Source organism: Podarcis bocagei (assembly GCF_964188305.1).
Source record: "Podarcis bocagei genome assembly, chromosome: 14".
NCBI classification, from domain to species: Eukaryota; Metazoa; Chordata; class Lepidosauria; order Squamata; family Lacertidae; genus Podarcis; species Podarcis bocagei.
In genome coordinates, this window is record NC_138139.1 from 41,720,934 (window position 1) to 41,746,404 (window position 25,471).

The 25,471-nt window shown below is 45.2% G+C and overlaps 1 protein-coding gene across 1 annotated transcript in view; it reads right to left on the bottom strand.

Moving 5' to 3' along the window:
- Positions 1–25,471, bottom strand: part of SMG1 (SMG1 nonsense mediated mRNA decay associated PI3K related kinase) — a 75,675-nt gene that overhangs the window by 11,755 nt on the left and 38,449 nt on the right. The window contains exons 29-53 of the mRNA XM_081169304.1: positions 25,321–25,441; positions 24,251–24,499; positions 23,364–23,648; positions 22,193–22,337; positions 14,488–14,623; positions 13,893–14,123; positions 13,593–13,770; positions 13,230–13,391; positions 12,527–12,744; positions 12,188–12,342; positions 11,467–11,689; positions 10,362–10,608; positions 10,012–10,241; positions 8,648–8,896; positions 7,663–7,911; positions 7,201–7,419; positions 6,182–6,372; positions 5,882–6,054; positions 4,742–5,021; positions 4,150–4,422; positions 3,394–3,628; positions 2,711–2,934; positions 2,243–2,393; positions 1,813–2,002; positions 530–999 (exon numbers count right to left, since the gene is read on the bottom strand). Coding sequence (XP_081025430.1) covers positions 530–999; positions 1,813–2,002; positions 2,243–2,393; positions 2,711–2,934; positions 3,394–3,628; positions 4,150–4,422; positions 4,742–5,021; positions 5,882–6,054; positions 6,182–6,372; positions 7,201–7,419; positions 7,663–7,911; positions 8,648–8,896; positions 10,012–10,241; positions 10,362–10,608; positions 11,467–11,689; positions 12,188–12,342; positions 12,527–12,744; positions 13,230–13,391; positions 13,593–13,770; positions 13,893–14,123; positions 14,488–14,623; positions 22,193–22,337; positions 23,364–23,648; positions 24,251–24,499; positions 25,321–25,441 — 5,484 coding nt within the window. The remainder of the gene's footprint in view (positions 1–529; positions 1,000–1,812; positions 2,003–2,242; positions 2,394–2,710; positions 2,935–3,393; positions 3,629–4,149; positions 4,423–4,741; positions 5,022–5,881; positions 6,055–6,181; positions 6,373–7,200; positions 7,420–7,662; positions 7,912–8,647; positions 8,897–10,011; positions 10,242–10,361; positions 10,609–11,466; positions 11,690–12,187; positions 12,343–12,526; positions 12,745–13,229; positions 13,392–13,592; positions 13,771–13,892; positions 14,124–14,487; positions 14,624–22,192; positions 22,338–23,363; positions 23,649–24,250; positions 24,500–25,320; positions 25,442–25,471) is intronic.

Here is a 25,471-nt window from a genome sequence, read left to right on the forward strand (position 1 = left end):
AATCCAAATTGTACATTGATCTGCTGAGAGAAATATAATGATGCCATTTAATAATTTTGCTCCACACCTGCATGAAAATTCAGCTGTACCCAACAGCTACAACAGTAGCTATAAACTTCATGACTAACAAAGATAGAGAGTTTCTGCCCAGAAAAATTCAAAGTGCCCTCAGAACCAGAGAACAGGATCTGCTTCCAAGTATTGTCAAAAGGCCCGCAGGAAATCCACCCTGCAGGTTTTCAATAAGAGAGAGGTTTCAAGGGGCAAATGGACAAAGTTGGTGAAATAAGGACTCTCAAATCCTCATGCAGCCATGAAGTTCACCTCACATGACGAAGAGGGCTGCTCCACAGATCAATAACGTGGAAAACAGTATGAAGCTACTTCTAAATGTACGATACTGTTTAAAATCTGAAGAGGTAACTTCTCTCCACAACTTAGGTATGGCACCAAAGACAATTAGTTTATTATGCAACTTTCTACATCTGTAGCAAATATTCTGAAATGAAATACAAGTTTGAAGACTTACCTGGAACATAGCAATGTGTAGTTGCACTCTCTGAAGGCTAGTCTTACAAGAAGAAATACTGGTTTCAAGTCTCCGCACCAGATCATGCTTCTTCCATGCGGTGTCGTATGAACTGGCCAGCACTGTTGCTCTGTTCATAACCAACTGTGAATATTTGCCAATTTGGATATTGTGTTCTACAGCTTTCTTACACAAGTCATCCACTGAGACTTTGCTTTCAGCCCCAAAATCCTTTGCTTCTACTTGAGCAATTATATCTACACCCAGAGCACTAATAAAACTGCACAATGTAAGTCCCAAGGCTTGATTGGGAAGGCCGATTAAAAGCTGCCGGACAAAGTCAGCTGTGAAGGCTTTGATTGGTTTGGCCATTTGGTCTTCACTAAAGCAAGAATTCCGATACAAGGTTTTCACGTTTACCATTGGCACTGGTCCATTCATAGAGCTTTGATCTTCAATTGAACTTACACCTTACAAAAAAAGAAACAAAAGAAACAGCCATTGAACAAATACATACAGACCAGGAATCTAGATCGAATTTCTGCTCTAGAGAGCTGACAACATAAATTAACTGCAGCCAAGATTACAATGGTACTCTTATGAAATGCAAATGGGCAAGGTCCAAGCTGACTGAGATAAATATAAACCCCATTTTAACAGGCTGGTACATGCTTTAAGGCACACTGATTTGGCTAACTCCACAATAGCATTCCTGAATTAATTAAAAATGTTCTTGGTTCTTTTCTAGGGGAAAATGAAAACATGGAAGCAAACATCTATTCCGTTTTGCTGCCTTCCAAATAATGCCAAAATAATTCGACAGTCAATACATTCAGTAATATGTACTGGTTCAATAATAAAGCAAGTGTTGAAACATCACAGAGGAAACATGAAAACTCTGGGTTTGCTCTTCACAAAGAAAGCTTGAGCAAGCATGGAAATAAATTTCCTGTGCTTACTGGCTGTCTTCTGCACCTTTTAACCAGTTGTGGTTTTTGTTTTTGTTTTTTTGTTTTGTGTAACAGCTTAATTCTTATGGTACTACTAGAAGTTGTTCATGGCACCGTATAACCCATGTATTTTGAGAATGCTGCTACTGTAGTCATTACATCACAGCTTTAAAACATGCAGGTAATACAAGATGAAAATCTGCTGAGCCCAATGTTTTATTTTGTTTAACACATAGATACTGTTATTTGTAATTTCACTTTAAGATTCAAGGCAGACAACAGTGCTTAACTTTACCTAATGAGATGTAAACTAGGAATGTTGTATGAACTTACCTGAAAGAGTTTTAGAAAAAGTGCCACAGAGTCTGAAAAAATCCTTTATTGTCTGCAGTCGTTTTAAAAAGAAAATCTCTTCTAAAACCTGCCGATTGTTATCATCATCAAAAAAGTTAGTTTGGGTGCTGCGAGCTTCCCTGATGATGTCAATCTTACGCCAGGCAACTGGTATTTCCATCTTGTTTAACTGGAGGAAAATAAGAAAAATGTTAGGTCATCTGCCAAATACAAAGACCAAATGATGTGTGCATGCACACATCACGGCAAACTGGAAGTGGCTGGAAAAAGGGGCGAGGCGGATTTATGTGCAGTGTGCTCTGCATGGCACGCGATGACTCAGAACGCAACCCCCGTGTGAATTGGGAGTTGCCTGGACCTTATTTCCAAAGTTAGCTTTAGTAAGTAACCTTTTTAGTAGTAACCTTACCTTTTCAACTAATAAGCCAAATGCTGTTTCCACTTGGGCAAACATTCCATCAAATGCTACCAACAGCATCTGGCCTGCTGACATTTTGGGTGTTTCGTCAACCGAGCCATTCCTTGGCTGAATCAGTTCACCATATTGGGCGTGAAGCATCCTAAAGAAAGAAGCAAAAAGGGTAGTTAGGACCTGAATATCCAAATAGTTTTAAGGACAAACACTACGGCAGGCCTATCATTTGGTTAAAGAAATGTCAAATAACTGACTAATCCTTCAACACATTTCAGATCACGCTAAGCTGTAGCTTTTTTTAAACCATGGCTAAGTTGTGAATGTGGGTGTCTTGTGGGTGTCACACAGGGCACAAACAAGCCACCATATGGCATGTTGTCTTATGACCCATGATTGTGGGCTGTTTCAAGCTAACTCTTAAAGCAAGCATTTGCACCAGATACAACAAACCCAATGATTTACCTTGCAACATCAATACAATGAGTATGTGTTTCTTCTTCAAGCCCCATTGCGGCGTTTCTTAGGTAAGCTTGAAGAGACTCAACCAGAGTTTGCAAAGGAACATCAGTAACTTGTTCGATCAGGTTATCCAGTTCATTAAGCATGCTCTCCAAAGTATATTCTCCTTTCATTAAGCACCTAAGTGCTTCTGGGAAAATAATCTGACGGAAATTTGAATTCAGCTCCTGGCGGAACAACAACAAATGCATGAAAACAAGAAGATAGCAGCAAAGTATCTGATGTCTATGCTACAATTTTTAGGGAAGCTTTTAATGTTTAACTGACTATTGTATTTTAATATTCTGTTGGAAGCCGCCCAGAGTAGCTGGGGAAACCCAGCCAGATGGGTGGGGTATTATATTATTATTATTATTATTATTATTATTATTATTATTATTATTATTGAGTTTTCAAAGTATAATGTGCTGCTGGTTAATAAGGAGAACAAATGTAAGTGTTTAGAATATGCTCTCAATTGTATTCTCAGAAGTCAGTCCCCTATTCTCAGTGGGTCTTTCTCCCAGATAAACCTATTTAGGACTGTAGCATTATTCCAACTTTACTTCAACTTATTACAGCTTACTACAAAGGGGTTTGTATATTAGCATGAGCTGCTACAAACACACGTTGTAGATATATTTCACCTGAAGTGAGATGTAAACTCCATTAGCTAGGTGAATAGCTTCTGATGCTTCAACTGGATTAGGAATATCTAAATCCTGTGGGACCAGATGACACTGCTTCAGTAACTGCACAAGACACGTAACGTTCCCACTCATGCTACACAGCTCCTCCAAGAACCAGGCTCCATCTCTTGAAGTCAGGTCCACCAGCTGTTCTCCAGCGCTGGATGCAGCACCTTCCATCATTAGATTACGTCTAAATGAAAAAGATAGCTTGTAAATAAATAGAAGTTTTTGTTCCAATTTATGCATCTTAATCTTTTAAAACCCATTAGAAAGGATACTATTGTATTTTCCCCTGTATAACACGGCCCCATGTATAAGACAACCCCTATTTTTGGGAACCCAAAATTAAGAAATTTAATAATTTAGAAAGTTGCTGAGCTGTTTTTTGACAATCCCCCGCTCTGGCTGACGGAACTGGTGCCATAACTACCACCAGGGCTCCAGCCCTCGCTTACTTACTGTATTAACCCGTGTATAAGACAACCCCCAATTTATCACTATTTTTTTGCAGGAAAAAAGATTGTCTTATACATGGAAAAATGCAGCATATTCCATTTCTAGATAAAGCATTTTCATGAATTATGGTTAAGTAAATTTGATACATATGAAATTAAAGGAATTTAAAACCTTGGGAAATGTATTTTTGAAGGAGGGTTCAAAAAACAAAAGAAAAAAACCACCACCTCTTGTCAAATTTTGCAGGCATCTCACCTGGTAAGAGTGCAGAGAGCCGAGATGATAACACTTGCTAAGCTCAATGAACCCTCTTCTCCATTTTCATGAAGAAAGACCTTAATGCAACGCTCAATTTCTTTTAGCTGTTCCTCACACACAGGAACAGTGACTGCTTCTTGCTTCAAACGTTCCACTTGTCGGATAAGCCTGCTGTTGATGTCTGCTGCGTATCGCTGCAAAGTCATTTCTGTAGTAGTTATGAACTGGCACGCAGATGGAGGCGGCTGAGGAGCATACTGAATTTCATACCTGACAAACAATAAAATGACAAATATTTATTTAAATATATATATTCTTTCATGCATTTTGTAATGTGATGCTGGGCAAATGCCTAGCATCATCTGTGCTCTACCCTTAAACACCTACCATTTTCTGTTGAGATACATGAGGCAGAAAAATACTTACATTTTACATGCTGACACATACACAACACTTAACTGAGCTCAGCTTTGCAGAAATTAGTATGGTTTATTCTGAGAATTTATTTTCCCGCAGAAATTGAACTACCAAAGACTTGAAATAATTTAACCCTCCCACTTTCTGTGGGTGCCAACAACTGACAACTTACTTCCGGTAAAGATCCTGACAGCGTTCTATTGTCATGTTAACAATCAGTTCTTCCATCCAGGTCTTCCACTGCTCAATGCGGTGTTTCTGAAACACTGTTTTGGGGTACTGAAGAGCTACAGTAGCATAGTTGTGTAGCTGTTCAAGACATCCACGCAGAACAGATCGCCTCTGCTGAAGGAAAGCACCAACCTCACCCTCTAGCTGCTCACACTGGCTGATCAAGTGTGCTTGTCCAGCATTCTGAAGGAAGGTAGTTGCAGGGACATAACTTGGAGGACCTTCAAAATGAACCATTAAAAAAAGAAGGATGTTAAAACCTAAGTACAGGGAAGGAAAATATTCAGGGGCAAAACATGTTCAGCAACAGCCTTGCACATATTTTAGACCATAACTTCCCTCAGTCCCAGTCAGCAAGGCCACAGATCAGAGGAGATAGGAGTGGTAGTCAACAACATCTGGTAGTCTACAATATCTGGGGGGCACCATGTTGACTACCCTTGTTGAAGCTAAAGGACTATGCACACAGTATGGTTGGGACTATGGGTTAAACCACAGAGCCTAGGGCTTGCCGATCAAAAGGTCGGCAGTTCGAATCCCCGCGACAGGGTGAGTTCCCATTGCTCGGTCCCTGCTCCTACCAACCTAGCAGTTCGGAAGCATGTAAAAGTGCAGGTAGGTAAATAAGTACCACTCTAGCGGGAAGGTAAATGGCGTTTTCCGTGCGCTGCTCTGGTTCGCCAGAAGCGGCTTAGTCATGCTGGCCACATGACCCGGAAGCTGTACGCCGGCTTCCTCGGCCAATAAAGCGAGATGAGCGCTGCAACCCCAGAGTCGTCTGCAACTGGACCTAATGGTCAGGGGTCCCTTTACCTTTACCTATGGTTGGCCAAGAATAACCTGATATCCATTGCATACCAATGCAATGCATTCCAAAGGCAGCAGACATTCAGCAGCTGACTGACCAGTACAGTATTGTAATAAAGAAGTATCCTGAACATATAAAAATGTTAACACCATGTAGTAAAAACAAAAACACCCCCCAACACCATTTTACTTGCCCTTAATCTGCCACCTTGCTCTGCCTCACAATATGGACAATGGGGTGGGGGGGGGAGGACCACCTAATTTGTTTCATTACCAAGATCCATTTGGGTACTGATTTCCTGAAGAAGACTTGCGAGCTGAGTTGCTTCCAGATTATTGAAAGCAGCTTGGTAATGAGATATCCACTGCTCAAATTCATTCAGTTTCACCTGGATTGCTTCTTGCACTGCTCTCTGCTGAGATTGCAGCTGAGTGTGTTCAGAATATCTGTGTTAAAAAGGAAGAAGCCACATTAAGCGATTTCCCCCCCAACTCCAAATTCTAGAGAAACATATGCAGTTTTGAATTTCCATAAAGCATTTGAATATCTAAGCTAAAGTGAGATTTCTTGTACCTGTTCTGCAGTGTGTGACATGGGTGATCCGCTGCTTCAGCTCCTTCCAGGTAGGCACTCTCTTCTAGTAATTTGCCTTGCAATTTTTCAACATCAGTCAACTGCTCTTGCAAATTTAAATATTCCCCTAAACTGCCATCCAGCTTAGGAAGCACAGCCAGCATCTCATCCCTGTTCTTAAACCAGTTGACCTGTAGACAAGATTTATGTTACTTACTTATGAATAACACTTGCTACCACTTTTCACTACCAGTATCACAAGTGGAGTGAAACTGATATTGTTATCACTAAATTAGACTGAATATTAAACAAATAAAAAGGTGAACAAGTCACACATTTTAAAACTTCAGAGCAAAATTAATGTTTGAATGACAGCATGGCAAAAACTGGGTCTCCAACATGCTGTTCATGGTCACCACAGCATCTTCAAACAACCACCTAACCACCCATCAGGGCCTCCCGCTTCCATTTAATTTTAAAACTGAGGTTTTATTGGGGAGGTTGCCTACTTTGATTTGCCGATTTTCTTGTCTGTTATGTTTTGATGGCATGTTTTGCCTGTTTTTGTTTGTTTTCAGGGTTCTGACTATCATCAGTCTTTCCTTTGGTGAAATGTGCATTTTGTATTATCAATCAGTTTCTCAGATTACCAAAAATTCCCCTGGACTAGGACTGCCACATGTCTGGATTTTCCCAGACATTACTGGGATTTCAAAGGCGAAATTGACTTCCGGGGGGAATTTCCAGGAGGCAGCGCTTTGTCCTGGATCTTAGGCAAGTCAATCGAAAAATCACATTTTTGTAAGAAAATTTTAAAAAAAACAACCCTCATGTTGTGAGTGTATGTATTTCTAAAGTTACAGCATAAATAGATTCACTAAGATGGAAGCGTGCTTGAAATACTGTAATCTAAAACCTGTTTCGAGTTAATTCCTGCAAGCAACTTTGCCCACTGTTCCTGGAATCTAAAGTAACAAGCAGATACATATAAAACGAATTTTTTAAAGGACTGAACATACCTTTATTTCAGCAACTCTGGAAGAGAAGAGGCTACGTGTGATGTCTCTTTCCATCTCTCTCTTGCTTTGCTTGTTTTCAGCTTGCTGCCCACCTCCACCATACACTGCTCCAGCAAACCCTGCCTCTCCCCCTGCGGTCCAGTCCACAAGTGGGTCATAAACAAAAGCTTCCAATAATGTCAGAAGGGTTTCTCGTCCTCGCCGCATGATGTGCAGAACCTGTTTTTAAAGCGTATTACATGTATCATTTAAAATGTGCACTTGCAATTAGCTACCAAGCCCAAATCCAGTGTTAGGGATTTTCAACCCAACTTCTGAAAGCATTCAGTGGCAAGACTCGGCAGGCCTTCCTGGGGAGGGCGTTCCACACTTAAGACCACTACTGAAAAGGCCCCCCATAAAGCAAAAGCTTCATTCACAGAAATTCAAGACTTCCTTAAAGCCCAATATCCCATGGCCTACCTGTTCACAAGAAAGCCTGAAAACGCCTTCCACTCCTGTTACTCCAAATGCTGTTTCAATATTTTGTGTCATCCGGAATGGAACTTTCTCAGGCACTCGAAGGCTTTTCCCTTTCTCAAAGCAAACATTATAATCTATGTGAACAACTTCTCCAGTAGTCATGTCTATAAGAACGTTGTCCAGATGTCTGTCTCCGAGGCCGATAATGTAGCCAACCATGGACATAACTGCAGTGGATCTTGCATAAGACTGGGAAGGGGGGGGAGGGAAGTATCATCATTATTAATCTCTTTTCCCCACCATTTTAAAAAGTGTACTCTAAATAAAAAACTACTAAAAGTTTTTTTTGGGGGGGGTCATTATATAGCTTAACTATAAGCCACATGCTCCCTTATCCACACAAAGGCTAATTATGCTCAAGGAGAAGCACCAGGCTAGGGAGAAGAATGAGCACGGACACATTCATATTTCTACTGTCCGACTAACAGATGTGGTATAAGAAGCAAGTGAGGGATAGGTACCTATTGCTCTCCAGGTGATGTTGGACTACAACTCCCATAATTCCCTGTCCATTGGCCATGCTGGTTGGGGCTGATGTTAACAATTCCAACAGCATGTGAAGGATCACAGGTGCCTTTCCTGAAGCTATGTATGTATGTATGTATGTATGTATGTATACATGTGATCCTCAACAAGCTGTGCCTCTCCCTGACCCCAAAACAGACCGCTGCCTAGAGGGAAAGCACATCTGCCAATTTAAATTTTGAAATTAAGTGGCATCCAGAGCAATCATGAAAGATGGTCTGTTCTTCCATTAAAATTATTCTGAAATAAGGGGAAACTCTTCAGAAAAGCCACTCAGGATTTTTACAAGAATCCACCAAATTTAGATGGAAAGCATGGTTGTTTGTGTACATAAGGCAAGGAGATATTAGACTAAACCTACTCAAACATTAAGATTTTATTAGGAAAGGTCTCTACATACCTGTGTGACTCTCCACCACTCATCAGGTGTAGTGCATGATGACCAAAGTTCTTTAGCAAGAAGATTGGGAGGTGTTACTTCCATTAACTCTTCCAAAACAGACTTCATTACATTTAGAGGCCAGTCTCGACGGGATACATCCAAGCTAAGCCCAACTGCCTTCAAAGCTGGTCCGATCTTACTGTAGTACAGTTCACTAGGCCTAGGTACTATTCCAGGATTCTGAGGAGTCTGGTATGAATCTTGGGCCTAAAAAAGTCAATTGCACAGTTCAACTACTATTCCATTATATCTTGGGAGACGGAATCAACATGTCATATATTTAAACCCTGGCTGAAAGATTGTTTGCAACAGATGAATAAATCTTTGTGTTTGCATTTAATATATAGGGTGCTCCTTGCTACTGACCCTTCTGCAGTTCCAAGCTAAATCAATTTAAGAAGAATTAGCCGGGGGGGGTGTGCCTCATATTGTTTCCCAGTTTCCCACTCTGCTTTCCAAGATCTCCTGTTGCATTAGGTGCTGTTGCTCCAACTATTATTTCCCATGACTGCTATATCTGTGCTGCACACGGACAGCAAGACAGAAGACGGGATTCTTATGGCATCTAGGCTCTGGTATGCACCATCCCTTTCCTGCTCCAAGAATATGCACTCTCCTATAGCCAGTATTGCTTAACTTAATTAAAGCAGTACTGCTCTTGTTTTCCATATAGGCAGTACTGGAATCAGGAGCAATTCGTCCCAGGGACCAATGTTCATATAGAATCTCTGCCTCTTTCAGATTTCTGCATCTGGAGCGGCAGAAGGACTGGGAGGTGCCTCTAACTCCAGACTCAGTGAACGCTTTCTTCAAAAGAAAACCTCCGTGTCTGCATAAGCTACATAAGATAAGAGACACTGCACAGAGCAGGTCTGAACTTGTGCATACAACAACACACACACGTTTTAAAGACATGAGTTTCTATGATCTGCTATCATACTAGAGCAGAGTTCATAGATGTCCTCAGCACCAAACCCAGCCTTCCAAGTTACAGCTCTGCAGGCTGAGAAAAGGACACATACACACCGTTCAACACACACACAACATTTCTCTCTCTCTCTCTCTCTCTCTCTCTCTCTCTCACACACACACACACACACACACAGACATTTCATTATTATGATCAGGTGTTCTAATTAATCTCTGCACCCCAATTTAATTTTAAAATAACCCTTATAAGATACCACATTTCAGCATATACTTAGAATTTTAATCAGAATTTTGATTCTGTCTCAGTAACCGTTAATACTTCCATGAATTATAATGTAAAATTACAGAGTTTACTTCACAACTGGTGCCAGCATGTATAATGTAGTCATTACCTTTTGTGCTTGTAAAGCTGCTTCTCGCTGCTGCCACCTTTTATAAAGTCCAAATAAAGGAGTGGCTCCATCCACCCATTGAATTAAGCCTGATCGTGTTCCTAGTGGAGTAACAGAGTAATGCCTGGCATGGAAACGGGGTGTCTCTTGGCGATTGATGGTAGCAAACATCGTATTAACAATGGATAAGAACTGCATGATCCGTTCATCAAGATGCAGGTCTTCCAGTCCTGCAGTGAAAAATAGACGCAAACCAGACAGTACGTAATGTAACTGGAAAAGGGAATGCAATATATCCTCCATTAAAATTTTTCTGCTTAGGACAAGGAGAAGTTACAGAACGTTCTCACCTTTGAAAAGGTATGGGTAGTTTTTCCCATCTGAGCCCAGAAACAGGAGCTTCTTGGGCTTGGTTTTAGTAGGCAGAATTGTTATGGTGCTTCCTACACTATGAATTGTGACCGTGTCTCTGGCAGACACTTCTCCAGGGAGAGCTATTTCAGTGTTGGTCATGGCAGACAGCCAGGGGCTTATTTCCTCGAGACGGAGAATGTAACTGGCCCGCTTCTGGGCTCTCTGTTGAAGACTGAGCATTACCTATTTTTTAAAAGACACAAGGTTGAAGAAGGTGAGGTCCAGACCCTTGCATGGTTTCCAGTCTATCAAAATACTGGGTTGTAGTCAGTGCTAATCCTACTCAGAGTAGACCTGCTGAAAATAATGGGCATGACTACATTAGAGCCATAAATTTCAATGAGCCTCCTCCCAACAGAGCTTACCTGGATACAACCCACTAATTCCAAAGGAATTCACAAAACTGAAGACATCTTAGAAGGTGCCTGTTTGGTTTTTATTAGCTACTGCAGAAAGGTGTTGGGGGCTGCATCCCAAAAGTAGCCACACAGCATTCCCTGCCCGCCCCATGGAAAGCAGCTGAGATGTGTAGGGGACAAGTTATTTTAACCCTCAACATGGAAAGTGGGAAAGGCAGGGCCTCCCACCCAAACCTGCAATGTGATGAAAATTGTTCCCTCCCCACTTTTCATATGGCCAATCTGAGCAACATGAATGAGAAACTTAAACCTCTCCATATAGCCGTGTACCACACTGGCAGAAGAAGCTGTTCGTCTGACTGGCCCAATTTTTTCCAGTGGCACAGTCAGGAGGGTGGGGGAGAGAAGAAAACATATGGATTGAAGTGGCAATGGCAGTTTGCAAATGTGCCCATGGGCCAAAAATAAAAGCAACCGCTAGCGTAGAAAATTTAAGAACTAATGGTATTTCTAGTCCATTTTTCTATTGCTTTTTCTCAATTCTCTAAAACCTAAACCTTGTCATTACCCACAAAACCATTAATATTCTAAATTACAACAGCAGCACCCTTTTTTTCATTCTTCCACAGCAGAGAAAAATATTCTAAGTTATTGTATTCTTGGCAAGAGAGACGTACTATACCTCTTTAAAAGGAATCCAGCTGCTTCCAGGCTTTGCAGGATTAGATGGGTTCTTTAGTTTTTCTAGGGCATTTTCAATTGCATCTCCATAGTTGTCCTGAAACCACTTCTCATGCGGCGTTTCAGCAGGAGCCGCAGTGATGCTCCTCACGTGTTCCAAAGCAAATACAATGGGCTTCATTAGGGCAGTGTGCTTTTCACGCATGATCGCTATTTTTTCCTCTCTTGAAAAAAAAGAGATAAAGGTTTTGGCAAAAGTGTCACTTGCATTTCAAGTATGCTGGAATTTCTAGATATTGCTCCCAAAAACAATGAAAGGAACTTTGTTATTTTAAAGCCAACCATGAAAAAGAATGTAAATAAATGTATTAAACACCCCCCCCCCCAGATTATCTAGAATCAGAATTTACACTACATGATATTCTGTCTCCAGAGTTCTCTGAAACCTTGGACAGTGAGAAACAAAAGGAACGGAGTATAATTTGCTGAACATCCAAAAAACCCTTTCCACACCAGTAAGGACACTTTCTACTACTCCCTTTGTGGCACTTTAGTATCTTAAGTAGAGGTAAATTAATATTATAGGGCTGTTTTCATGAAGTGATTGTTCTTCAGGCTACAAAAATCACGACATGCCATTAAAAAAATAGCACCATTAATTATCAGGAGGAAAGGCTGCCCATTTGCAACACATATCCATATACACTTTGGTGGAAACATACTTGCGCAGAGTGTTGTTGTTCTGGACTCTCTTTACTTCATCTTCCAGCTGCTGAATCCGTCTAAGGACATACATGTGCTGTTGCAAAAGCACTCCAAGCCAAAGTTCATCCCAAAGAACAGTAACTCTGCGCAATTCTGCTACGAGCATCTGAACCTGGATTGATAACAAAAAAAAATTGTGCATTTTTAACTGTGCAGTTGCACTTCTAAAAGTCTCAAAATTTAATTCCCAGAGTAAATATAATGGATTTCTTCCTGCGTAAGTACACAACACATGAAGCACTCGATTCGACTCCAAACACAAATATCCCCAAATTCTGGCTGAACTGCAATTATACCTGCAACACCATTGTTGGATTTGCAGCTGACAACTTCTCTACAATCTTGCTGTAGCAGTCTTGCATCATCGCCTGGTCTTCATTTAGGCCCATTTTTGGCTCATCCTTTATGCTCTCTTGAGAAGCAGGGGGACTTCCCTCATCACACTCACTACCCAACAACTCTTCACCCTGGATGTTACCCAAAAAGGTAGGTATTGCTGACGGGAATTTGCTCCCTAGGTTTTAAAGAGAAAATATTAGGTCAACAGGTTAGGTCAAAACACAAAGGCCAGCTGGATACTGTAAAACTGTATCTTTGACCACCATTATAACGATTTGCCTTTGACTACAACATCTATAAACTGTGTGCTCATGCAAGAGGAAACTCTCAAAATACTGTGAGCGTGTTTAAGTAACACCAGTCACACTCAGCTGCGTGACAAGACAGGAAAACTATGCTGAATTGAGGTCTGGCAACTCTAGATTTTGTAAAACCAGTTAATCTATTGAAGTTAAATCTAGGTATTGGCAACAGCGGAACTGCACACCTGTGAGGTAGCTCAGTTACAGCTACTAGAAATTCTTAACTGTAAAGATGTTAAAAGATAAAAGTGTTAAAGAAAGGTAAATTAAAAGAAAGTTGGGGGATCTTCTGAAATGGTATGTGACATGAAGGATGGAATTGAGACGGGCAAATATAAATATGACTACCAAAACATACCTGAAGCTTGAGATTCGCTGCTAAGTGAAATAGTACCCACAATTGCAGGGTATAATATAAGGTGAGGAGAATCTTGTGCTACCCGACAAAGAAGATTACAAATGCTCTGACGAACATATACTTCAGGATGATTTAGACGTGAGAAGAGTTGAGGAATAATACCTTTATGAAGATAAAAGCACAGAAATAAGCTCACCACAGAACACATTTGCCTCTTTTTTTTTTTCATTTTTAAAGGGCAACATAATTTTGCTCCATTTACAAGTAACTGGAATAAATGTTATTCTGCTACCAAACAGTGGAGACAGAGGCAGCCCCTAACTTGTGGGGTTCCTTCTCAAAAGAGCCTGAGATCTTCCATACCTCGCCATGGAGCTGTCGGGGTGGTTTCCAGCCCATGTTCCAGATACTGCCGGAGTTCTCCAGCATGTTTCACAAGCAGTCTCAGCAGCCTTAAGGTTGCCATTACAATCACATCATCAGTACTCTGTTCTGAAATGTTTCTTAGATGCAGTCTGGGGTCATCTTCATCCAGAGGAACCTACGCATGAAAACAAACAACCTCACTGAACATACAGCTCTCCCAGAAGCTCCAAAGACTTTAAAAACAAAACATAAACAAAACAACCTTGCTTACATCACTAGTCAAAACGTACAGCATACCTGACCAGCATTGAGTTTAAGGAAAGTAAAATAGGCACTGCATGAGAGTTTATAAAGACTGAAGATTCTGTCTACAACTTTTCTCCACACTTTGATTAGGCCCTCAGTTGAATTTTCATCAAGGTCTGAAAGCCAAGGACAGCTCGTCAACAACTGCCGCCAGATGACATCAACCATATCATCTTCTTCGTTATCTTCATTCTCTGAAATCTGAAGAGTTATGTCTTCGTCCTAAATTAAAGTTAAACAAAAATAAACAATTTTACCCATACACTTACAAATATTCACTCCTCTTCATGTATACATAAATCATTTGTCAAGTTTTTGCCTTTGAACTGGTGTCTCACATTTTAAATAACCAACCTGTTATAAAAGGTGGCTTGTTTTTTCCGAAAGCTCAAAAAACTAATATGCTATCTAGCCTATTTATGCTGGTCTTATTAGTGGCATTTGCCAATCATATTAAACATAATCAGTTCTAATCACTGAAAATACTGGCTGGGGCTGATGCAATTTGTAGTCTACAGCATCTGGAAAGCACCATGTTAGCTACCCCTGACAAATGAAACGTTTCTGAAAGTTAATTTATACTAACCTGAATCCCAGCTGGCCGGCACACTGCCTGTCCAAGGATGCCATAGATTTTCTCTCTGTCTTCTTCTGTAACGTTTTCTGGAAGTAGGCTGTGAACTTCAGATTTCTCTCTTGGCAGTAGACGAACACCTCCCTGACTGTATAACACCACATATTTTATCAACTTTAAAAGTAAGGAATAAGCATGGTGCTAACATATCTTTGCTACACTGTGCATTGACTTCTAATACTCTAGCATTTAAATTACTTGCTGCTTTAGGTTAAAACATCATCTCTGCACAAAGGCTTGCAACTGTAAGTTGCAATTCAGTGCTGCAGAGTCATCAGCAACAACTGTAGTTACTTCCAAGCTATGACTGCATTCAGACACAATACCAAGTGTCAGAGCTGCTTCAAGATCCTAGCTCACAGAGGATCACGCTAGCCAGCGGTCATTAAGTAAAAGTCTTTATTGAATTACAGTTTCCATTCTGACGCTGCTGTCTGCAACTCTACGTCTACTAGCTAGATCGGCGAGGCTCCGTCTGAGTCTCCGCCCCGTGCACACCAACTTAATATCCTAGCCTTGCTCCACCTTTTCCTCCTGACTGTCCTCCTCTGGGTCCCTCTACCCCCCGGGGCTTCTTCCTTCCGGGATTCTTCTGACGCTGACCCGGACCCTTCTGCCTCCTTGCGCCGGGCTTTAGGACCTGGTTCCCTTTCGGGGCTGCTCACTGCGCCGCCTTCCTCTGCATTTGAACTTGGCGCGCGCGCCCAACCTTCCACTTTCCTCTTAACCGTTTCTTCGCTCCCCGATGGAGGTGTGGCCACTCCTGACTCCTGCCCTCCCTCCTGTGGTGAGCTGCCAGCGCTTCCCCCCTGGCTCCTTCCCTCTTCCCTGCTTCCTGGCGGTGACGCTGGTCCCGATTTCCAGCTGCTCCCCCCTGAGTCTCCTCTGGCTCTATCTTCCTGGGGTGCCTCCCTAGACTCCCCCCTTGCCCTGGCCACTGGTGCTCCTTTCTGTGAATCCTCTGATTCACTGGAAAGACTGGGAGATCTCGGGTCGTCGTCATCACTCATCCTTTCCTCTGTCTCCTCCCCTTCGCTCTCTGTTTCCTCTCTTGCCCGTGCCTCTGCACCTAAACCCCTGACATCCATCCCCCCCTCGAAGCCCCCCAGTCCCCCCTCCCCTCCTTCCGGTGCTGGAGCTGGGCGCTGCTGTTGCAAAGGGACGAACGTCGGATATCGGTCGCTTCCCGTGGCAGGCCTCCATCGGAACTCTTCCGGGTCTTCCTCTCTGCTCTCGTTGACGACAGTCACCTCCTCTTCCATCTCTGTGCCGCCGTGCTCGAAACCAGGGTCGTCCCCGAAAATGTCCATGTCCGTCTCTCCCGCACTTCCTCCAGGCGGCGTTGCTCGGCCGGAACAGTCCAGCCACTTCCTGCGGAACTGCTCCTCCGGCCTATCGTCCCACCAATACGAGGGTTCTGAGACAGATCCCGAGGGTGACCCCTCCGGGGAACGGACGTCTCGTGTTGGTTCCTCGTCCGAGTCGAACCCCCTGAACGTGCTGTCCGAAAGCGTGGGCGTGAAAAGCCAGTCGTCGAAAAAGTCTGCTGGCATAGGTCTATGTGGGAAGAGGGCATGAAACTCGTCTTTGAGCAGAGGTTCGTCTAAAGCGTAGCCCGGCACCCAGCTGTTCGCACTGGCCGGGGTGCCTTCCCTGGCGAGAAAGTATTCTACTCCCTCTTCCCCCCATCTGGAGTCCAAAATCTCCGTGACTTCGTTGATGCGCTCCTCCTGTGCCACTCCCGCGTGCCCCGTTCCTTCTCTGAGCGGACTCGGCGCCGTTCCGGGTTCCTGGAACCTGTGCGGTGCCTTGTAGGGAGTGAGCACCGATCTGTGGAACACCGGATGCATTCTGGAACCCTCCGGAAGCGCCAGCCTGAAAGCCACCGGGTTGACCTGCTCTTCGACTTGGTATGGCCCCAGTTGTTTATGCCCTAGTTTCTTCTTGGCCAACGACCTGGCCGGCACTGCGTGGGCTGCTAACCAGACCCAGTCTCCCACGTGGAGCTCTTCGCCAACCCTTCTGTGTTTGTCCGCTTGTACCTTGTATGCGTGTTTAGCCAGCTCCAGGTGGCGCCGCAGCTGATCGTGGACTTCCTGCAGCTCCGACGCGAACGCATCTGCTGACTGCGGCTCCCCTTCTCCCCTGCATTCCAGTCCCGGGAAGGTTCTAGGGTGCCGCCCGTTGTTGGCGAAGAACGGCGTGACGCCCGTGGATACGTGCTTCGTGTTGTTGTAGGCAAACTCTGCAAGCGGCAGGTAATCCACCCACGTCGCAGGCTGTTGGTTTGCATAACATCTCAGGTACTGCTGCATGATGGCATTGGCTCGCTCCGCTTGCCCGTTGGTCTGCGGGTGTCTCGCCGACGCCAGATTGATCTTGACGTTTAGGAAGCCCATCAGCTTCTGCCAGAAGTTCGAGATGAACTGCCGCCCGCGGTCGGACAGAATAGACCGTGGCAGACCGTGAACCTTGAACACGTGGTCTATGAACAGTTTGGCGGTTTGCTCTGCCGTGGCCACCTTAGCACACGGAATGAAATGCGCCATCTTGGAGAACAGGTCCACAACCACCAACACTGCCGTCTTGCCCCTTGAGCTGGGCAGATCCGTGACAAAGTCCAGAGCCACCCTTTCCCAAGGTTCGACCGGAGTTTGCAGCGGCTCCAACAGTCCAGCCGGCGGTTTGTGCACCGGCTTTGCCCTCTGGCAGGTGTCACACCTCGCCACGTAGTCTGCGACCTCCCCTCTCATTCCAGGCCACCAGAAATCCCTGGCTACTAATTCCACCGTCTTCTCCTTGCCAAAGTGCCCGGCCGTGGGTGCGTCGTGCAGCTGCTGCAGCACCTTGGCTCGAAGTTCGTCACCCGGCACGTAGATGGCCCCTTTACGGATGAGCAATCCATCTCGTAGCTGGAAACCGTCGGCCGCCGCCTTGCCCCCTCGCACCTCTGCCATCTTCGTTTGTGCGAAGGAGTCCCCCTGCAACGCTCGCCGCACCGCCTCTAGGTCCACGGTCGCCGCGGCGCACGCCCACACTGTCGGTGCAAAGATGTGCATGGCGGCCGCTGGTGTTGCGTCCTCCAGATACTGTGGCTTGCGGGAGAGAGCGTCTGCCATGATGTTGGTGTCCCCCGGGACATACTCTATTCGGAAGTCGAAGTCCGCAAAGAACTCAGCCCAACGTATCTGCCTCTGGTTCAGGAACTGTGCCGTGCGCCAGTGTTCCAGATTCTTGTGGTCCGTGCAAACCTGCACCGTGTGCTTGGCGCCGATCAGAAAGTGCCTCCACGCCTTGAACGCTGCGTGAATGGCCAGCAACTCCCTGTCCCATATGGTGTAGTTCTGCTCGGACTTGCTGAGCTTCCTGGAGTAAAACGCTCCCGGCCGCCACACGCCCTGCGGGTCCTTCTGCAGCAGGACCGCCCCCACTGCTCTGTCCGAAGCGTCTGTCTCCACCCTCATCGGCATGCTGGGGTTGACATGAAGCAACTGCTCTTCCGACGCGAAGAGACGCTTGAGGGCCTGAAAGGACTGCTCCGCCTGCTCTGTCCAGATGAACTTCTTCTTCTTGGAGCTAAGGGTGTCAGTGATGGCCGCCGTCTGCATCGCGAAGCCCTTGATAAACTTGCGATAGAAGTTCGCAAAGCCGACAAACCGTTGGACCTCCTTCCGGTTGCGTGGGCTCTTCCAATCCAACACTGCTCGAACCTTGGCGCTGTCCATGGCGAGCCCCTTGTCAGACAGCTTGTAGCCCAGAAAATCCACCTCCGGCACGTCAAATTGGCACTTCTCCAGCTTGGCGTAGAGTCTGTGTTGCTTTAGCCTGCCCAGCACCTCCTTGACGTGCTTGTCATGTTCTTGCTGCGACCCCGAAAAGATCAGGATGTCATCCAAGAAACAGACGCACGTCTTGTAGAGAAGTCCCGCCAACACGTGATGCATAAATGCTTGAAAAACGTGAGCGCCATTTTGCAGTCCAAAAGGCATAACTCTGTATTCGTAGGTACCCAGTGGCGTGAACATGGCTGTCTTCCACTCATCACCCTCCCGCATGCGAATGAGGTTGTACGCCCCCCGCAGGTCCAACTTGGTGAATACCTTTCCCTTCCGTACCTTCGCCAGGAGGTCGTCGATGCGGGGCATGGGGAAGTCCGACGGCTTGGTCACACTGTTCAAAATCCTGTAATCCACTACGAGTCTTTTTTGGGGCGTGTCTCGCTTCTTAACAAAGAATACAGGACTGCCCCCCGCTGCCTTAGACTCCCGGATGAAACCGCGCTCCAAATTATGATCGATGAAGTCTTTGAGTTCCTGCAGTTCGTCCTCAGACATGGAATACAGCTTCCCTTTAGGCAGCGCCGCCCCCGGCAGCAGGTCAATTTTGCAGTCATATGGTCTGTGAGGGGGTAGCCTGTCCGCCTCCTTCTCGCAGAAAACTTCCAGAAATTCTGCGTACTTGTGGGGAATCGCTTGCAGCGTGCCTAGCAGCAGCTGTGACTCCTCTTCCTCTCCTTCCTGCCTGGGTACGATGCAGTGTTCAGCACAAAAGGAAGAGCCGAAGACCAGCTGCCTCTGGAACCAAGCCATTGTTGGGCTGTGCTTGTCCAGCCAACTCATGCCCAATACAATGGGCGTGTCAGACAGTTGAGTGACGTTGAAGCTGATGACTTCTCTGTGATTCCCAAGTCGCATCACCATTGGTGGCGTCTGCTTCACCACTTGCCCCCCTAGCAGCTCCCTGCCATCCACCGTGACAACCTGCAGGGGCAGTGTGGCCGGCAGCAACTGCACAGCGTGCCTGTCGACAAATTCCTGCCCTATAAAGTCCGCGTTGCTGCCGGAGTCGATGGTGATTGGCACGTCCATGGTGATTCCATTGGGCAGCTGGAGAGATGCTGTGAGCCTCACTACTGGTTTGGGCGGGAGGGGGTTCACTGGCTGTAAAATTTCTGGGGACTGCGTCACTAACACGTCTGGCTGGGCCCCAGTGCCTCTTCCTCCAGCCAGACATCGTCGTTTCCCTGCTGTGGTCCTCCCTGCTGCGTTGCTGCAGTCACCATTGCTGAGGCTGCAGTAAGCTTGTGGGGCCTCTGGGGACACTCTTTCGCCATATGCCCTGGCTGCTCACAGACGTAACACTTCCTGGTCCCTCTAGGAGGCTTCGCCTTCACTGCTGCCGGTGCTAGGGCTCTGGTTGCTGATTGAGCCCTTGCACCTCCAACCTCCATAGGCTCGGCTCCTCCTCCTGGCGGAGGCGTGGATTGCGCCCGCGCTGCTCCTCTGGGAAAGAAGGAGGGGCCCCCGGCTGGTTCGCGCCCTCCACGTCCTTCGTCCTTGCTCCACGGACGTCCTTCCAGCCTCACCCCCACTGCCAGTGCCCTCTGAACGACCTCCTGGGTGGTTCGGGGTCTCTCCCCCCTCGCTATCTCATCTTTAATCGAGTTGTGCAGTCCCTCCCAAAAGAGGTCTCTTACAGGAGCCGAATCTCTGTCCCATTCCAGGGCGCTGACCAAGGCGAAAAAGCGGGCATGATACTGTCTGACGCTGGCCCTCCCTTGTCTCAGCCCATGCACCTCCTTCCGTGCAAGATCAATGTCAATACTTGATAAGAAACACCCATCCATCGCTTTAATAAAGGCATCCGCATTCTGGAGCGCCGGATCGTTATCTCTCCATAAATTGCGCAACCATGCTTTCGCCTCCCCATGCAGATGGGACATGATGAACCCCACTCTCTCCTGTTCATCTCTAAAGTCTTTATGCAACAGTTGCAGTGCGCACAGTACGTCGGCTCTAAAGTTGGGATACTGTTGCAGGTTCCCATCGAAGTGAGAGAGTAGCCCGCCTGTCCGTCTCGCCAACCCAATTCCCTCCTGCCGGGGTGTTTGCTTTGCCAGTACGTCTAACCTGACCTGGAGATCCCTGCAGGCGGCAGCTGCCTCGTCCTCTCTCTTCCTGGATGCGAGAACCTCGGCGTTCAGTTGTGCCACTGCTTTTCTGAGGTCCTCTATCTGCTGCTCAGCCGTCATGTCTCCTGCCGTTCGTGAGCTCGCTAGTGGGCGCCTGTTTCTCTCCCCTCCTCGAGGCTGCAGATGCCCACAATGTGGAGACGGAGCCTACTGTCAGAGCTGCTTCAAGATCCTAGCTCACAGAGGATCACGCTAGCCAGCGGTCATTAAGTAAAAGTCTTTATTGAATTACAGTTTCCATTCTGACGCTGCTGTCTGCAACTCTACGTCTACTAGCTAGATCGGCGAGGCTCCGTCTGAGTCTCCGCCCCGTGCACACCAACTTAATATCCTAGCCTTGCTCCACCTTTTCCTCCTGACTGTCCTCCTCTGGGTCCCTCTACCCCCCGGGGCTTCTTCCTTCCGGGATTCTTCTGACGCTGACCCGGACCCTTCTGCCTCCTTGCGCCGGGCTTTAGGACCTGGTTCCCTTTCGGGGCTGCTCACTGCGCCGCCTTCCTCTGCATTTGAACTTGGCGCGCGCGCCCAACCTTCCACTTTCCTCTTAACCGTTTCTTCGCTCCCCGATGGAGGTGTGGCCACTCCTGACTCCTGCCCTCCCTCCTGTGGTGAGCTGCCAGCGCTTCCCCCCTGGCTCCTTCCCTCTTCCCTGCTTCCTGGCGGTGACGCTGGTCCCGATTTCCAGCTGCTCCCCCCTGAGTCTCCTCTGGCTCTATCTTCCTGGGGTGCCTCCCTAGACTCCCCCCTTGCCCTGGCCACTGGTGCTCCTTTCTGTGAATCCTCTGATTCACTGGAAAGACTGGGAGATCTCGGGTCGTCGTCATCACTCATCCTTTCCTCTGTCTCCTCCCCTTCGCTCTCTGTTTCCTCTCTTGCCCGTGCCTCTGCACCTAAACCCCTGACACCAAGTAAGTAAATATGGTCTGTTTAACTGTCAAGCTCTTCTCAGTAGAAGAGAAGAAAAGGCAAGCAACTGCAAAATTCTTTAGAGGAATGGAAGGGCAAAGTAAGTGATTTTATCTGGAATGGAAAGAGAGTATAGACCAAGGTGCAGAATCTTGGCCCGTGAGGCTGTTTTCCCCAAACCATCCCCACCTGTCCAACACCTGACATCATAAGCAACAGCAGGAAGAGGACTCTGCTCCTAATGCACAACTGGAAGCCTTTAAAGTGTGCTCCCTAATGTGCATTGGCAAGGGACAGTATGCTTCAGTTCTGTTGCCCATCATCTGGCAGGTGGAAAAGCCAAAGGCTGCTGGACAGGCTGAATTGGAGTTTCCTGATGCCTACAGAAAGCAAGCTTTGACTGTGAGCTAATTGCTGCACAGGGCTTGCAAAGAACTTTGCACAGCGGTTTCCACCAAACAGCCAGCTTTAAAGAGAGCCTTTAGTTTATTATTTGTTATAAATCTGAGGCATTCAAATTCTAGCATCCAATGGCTCATCAGAAGAACAAAATGACCCACTGTGCTCTCGGTCACTGCCATACTGTAAGCTGCATATCTATACCTCCTGGGTTTTCAGTAATGGGAATATCTTACTCAGCCAGCAAGGTTCATACATTAGCAAGCCATCTTGTTTGACAGGAGAGCACAATGTTAACCAGGCAAGTTTCATAGTGGTAGGAAAATCACTTAATGAGAAACATGTTCAGAGTCCATTTTGGTTTTAAAAAGTAAGATTTACCTGGCATTATCAACTACCTTTCGTCCCCATCTATAAGCCCAGCTAGCAAGTGCTGCCCATGATTTGGCTACTTCAGGTGCTTGTGCCGAAGACAAGCGATAGAGCTGTCCCAGGATGAAGTCAGGTTCTCCAACACCAATGTTTACTGCAATGAAAGAACAAAGCATGAAGTGGATGCTTCAAAAAGGTACAATGGTATCATGATCCTCTGGGCACATGATTAAACTTCAGGCTTGCAAGATTTGCTTTGCTTTTTACTAGAATACCAAGGTCTACCAAGCAGAAACAATGAAAAGTTGTGGCCGAGTCACATATAGCCTAATGCAAAATGGAATCTCAGGAGCACAGCAAACTACCCAAAGAGCCAATCTCCTGCATATTTATGTTCAAAACTACATCAAAGCTATGATAAATATAGCTCTAACAGTCCAATGGGGAGGGGGGGTGTTGTTGCTTGCCAGAAACCATTGCCAATCTGCTGCAAACCATCTAACAATCTACCAGCGGATCCTATGTTTTGCTCACTTCAATTCCAGAGAAATTTCCAGTTTTTGACAGTCTACACTTGGGAGATTAGCTTTAGCTGGACCAAATAGTCCAACACTTCAAATACTTAATTTGAATTAGCATGACGAATAAAGAATGCCTAGATCTCAGCCCTGTAAAGCACTTGTGCAATGATCTTTGACACATAGATCTTGATGGCTCAATTGATTAACTGCCCTCCCCCTTTCAAATGGAAGAACCTGAATGGCTGCCCAGCAGAGTGGGCAGATAATAACTTGGTTGCATCCAGGTGGGGTTTCCGTGAAAGCTTTTCATCCATAAGTAATCCTAGGTAATTAAACCTATGTACTTGCTCGAGGGTATGACTATCTAATGGGCCAATCTGTAAGGGCTACATGGTTGCGGCAGAAGCCACAACTGACAGGATCACGCCCTTCTCTCCACATCCCACCCCACCCTAGTGGGACAGGTAACTCTTGCCTAAGGACTTTCAAAATTAGGCAAAGGGCTGCAAAAAACTAGGCAGAGGCCACATTTCTGCCAAGGGCCACAGGCTGTTCACCTCTGGCCTATAATTAATGTGGCCTCTTACTGAACAGAATGGAACCACCATATCAAACATGTATGCAGACAAAGCAGAAAACTAACAGAGGAACTTTTATACCTGTGGATTCACTTTCAATCCTAGGATAGTCCTCTTCAATGGTGTTAGCAGATGGCAGGTCAATCAAACTATAGATGTTTTTAGATAATGTGGAGAGGCCAGCAAGATTTTGTTGCTGCCGTGCTCTGTAGACTTGCTTCAGCTGCCCTGAAATCTCTTTCCATTCGGCTTGGATCCATTTGGCTAGTGTAAGAATAGACTTGGCTACAGCATATTCAGCTTTGGCAGATTTGCAAAAGCAGATGGCACATGAGCTCAGCATTTCCATTGCATGGGTTGACTGGCCTGAAAAAAATAGTAAAATTAATATAATTTTAGTTGCATAATCAGTTTTTATTTTGCATGCTTCAGAGAACACCGCTGATTTTTTACTGCCAACTAAGTTATATGTGGAGAATTAATTAATGGCAAGAGCCAAGAACCCACACATTACTAGACCCATCACCCCAAAGTGGTCTGGATTTGCATTTCTCAAAAAAGAAAAGAAGTTGGTCTTCCCCATCCTGGCCATCCATAGCAAGTCACTTTCGAAAACTATAGAGTTTGAGAAATAGTTCGAATAATGGCACGTGGGCTTACAATGTCAAAAAATCTACTTGTTACACAGGGGTGGAGCCTTCTTTTACTCAGAGTAGATCCACTGAAATTAATAGACCTAAATTAGCCATGTCTATTAATTTCAATCTCAGTAGGACTAACACTAGATGCACAGACCCTTTGAGAAACCTACATTACTTTTTATTCTGATCTAATACCCCCATAGTGAACATTAGCACGCACCCAGACATTTAAAAAGGCGGATTTAGTTCTATTTATCTAAACATGTAAATTAAAGTTTGATTGAATTTTACAGTGATTTGCAATACAAACATATAAATGAGACTTACCTGCTGTGTATAACAATTTGGTTTTTTCAATTTCAAGCTCAGGACCCCATTTCTCATCCATCTGAATTGGTGTTGAGAGTTTTTTAAAGTGCTGGACTAAATCTTGAGCCATTGTGGTTTTTCCAAGCTGAACTTCACTGCATTGAGCAAGCAACCGTGTTGCCAAAGCAACATTCCCACGTTTTCTAGCAAATCTTGCAGCAGTCAGTCCCAGTTCCATTAAATGACTTCTGACTGGAATACTTTGCTCTGAAAGTACATATAAAGCCAGAAATGTCCTCTGAATCAAATAAACTGTTTAAACTTATATACTGAATACTGTATGGGCTTTGTATGTAATGGATATTTATTGTGAATGAAATGTCGTCAATCTTATATGTATATTTAGTATGAGTTTGGAAGCTGCTTTCGTAAATTCTGCTACACAGCTATACAGTGGTATCTCGCAAGACGAATGCCTCGCAAGACGAATGCCTTGCAAGACGAAAGAGTTTTCCATTTTTTGAGTCGTTCCGCAAGACAAATTTCCCTATGGGCTTGCTTCGCAAGTCAAAACGTCTTGCGAGTTTGTTTCCTTTTTCTTAAAGCCGCTAAGCCGTTAATAGCCGCTAAGCCGCTAATAGCCGCTAAGTGCCGCTAATAGCCGTGCTTCGCAAGACGAAAAAACCGCAAGACTCGCGGAACGGATTAATTTCGTCTTGCGAGGCACCACTGTACATTAAGATGGTCCACTGGTGTGGAATGATGATGATTATGATGATAAGCCAAAATTGTCCAGAAAAGTCTTTTTAAAGTTCCTTATCTTTAAATAGTATTGCCATAGACTATTTTTTTTTTTACATTTTACTTTAATGTGAAAAGATCTGAAATCTTTTGCTAATATAATCCCAAAAGTAGTTCTGATGAAACCTGCTATTCTGAATTAGTTGATACTTCACTGTAGTCAGAGGAACATGCACATACTGAAATTGGCAGGTAAGTCAAAACAGGTAATATCATAGGCAATGAGCAATAACACAAATTGGAGGCAAATTAACCCTACAGAACACAGATGTCTTTAATGTCTATACCTTTAAGTTTCTCCAGCAACTGATTCTGGTACATGGTATATCTTAAGGCATGCATCCATGGCCTAACATCATGTTGCTTGCATGAACGCAATGCTTCACTGAAGAGAGGAATGAGACAATCCTGTAAAAAGCATAAAAGTTGAGTGCTTGA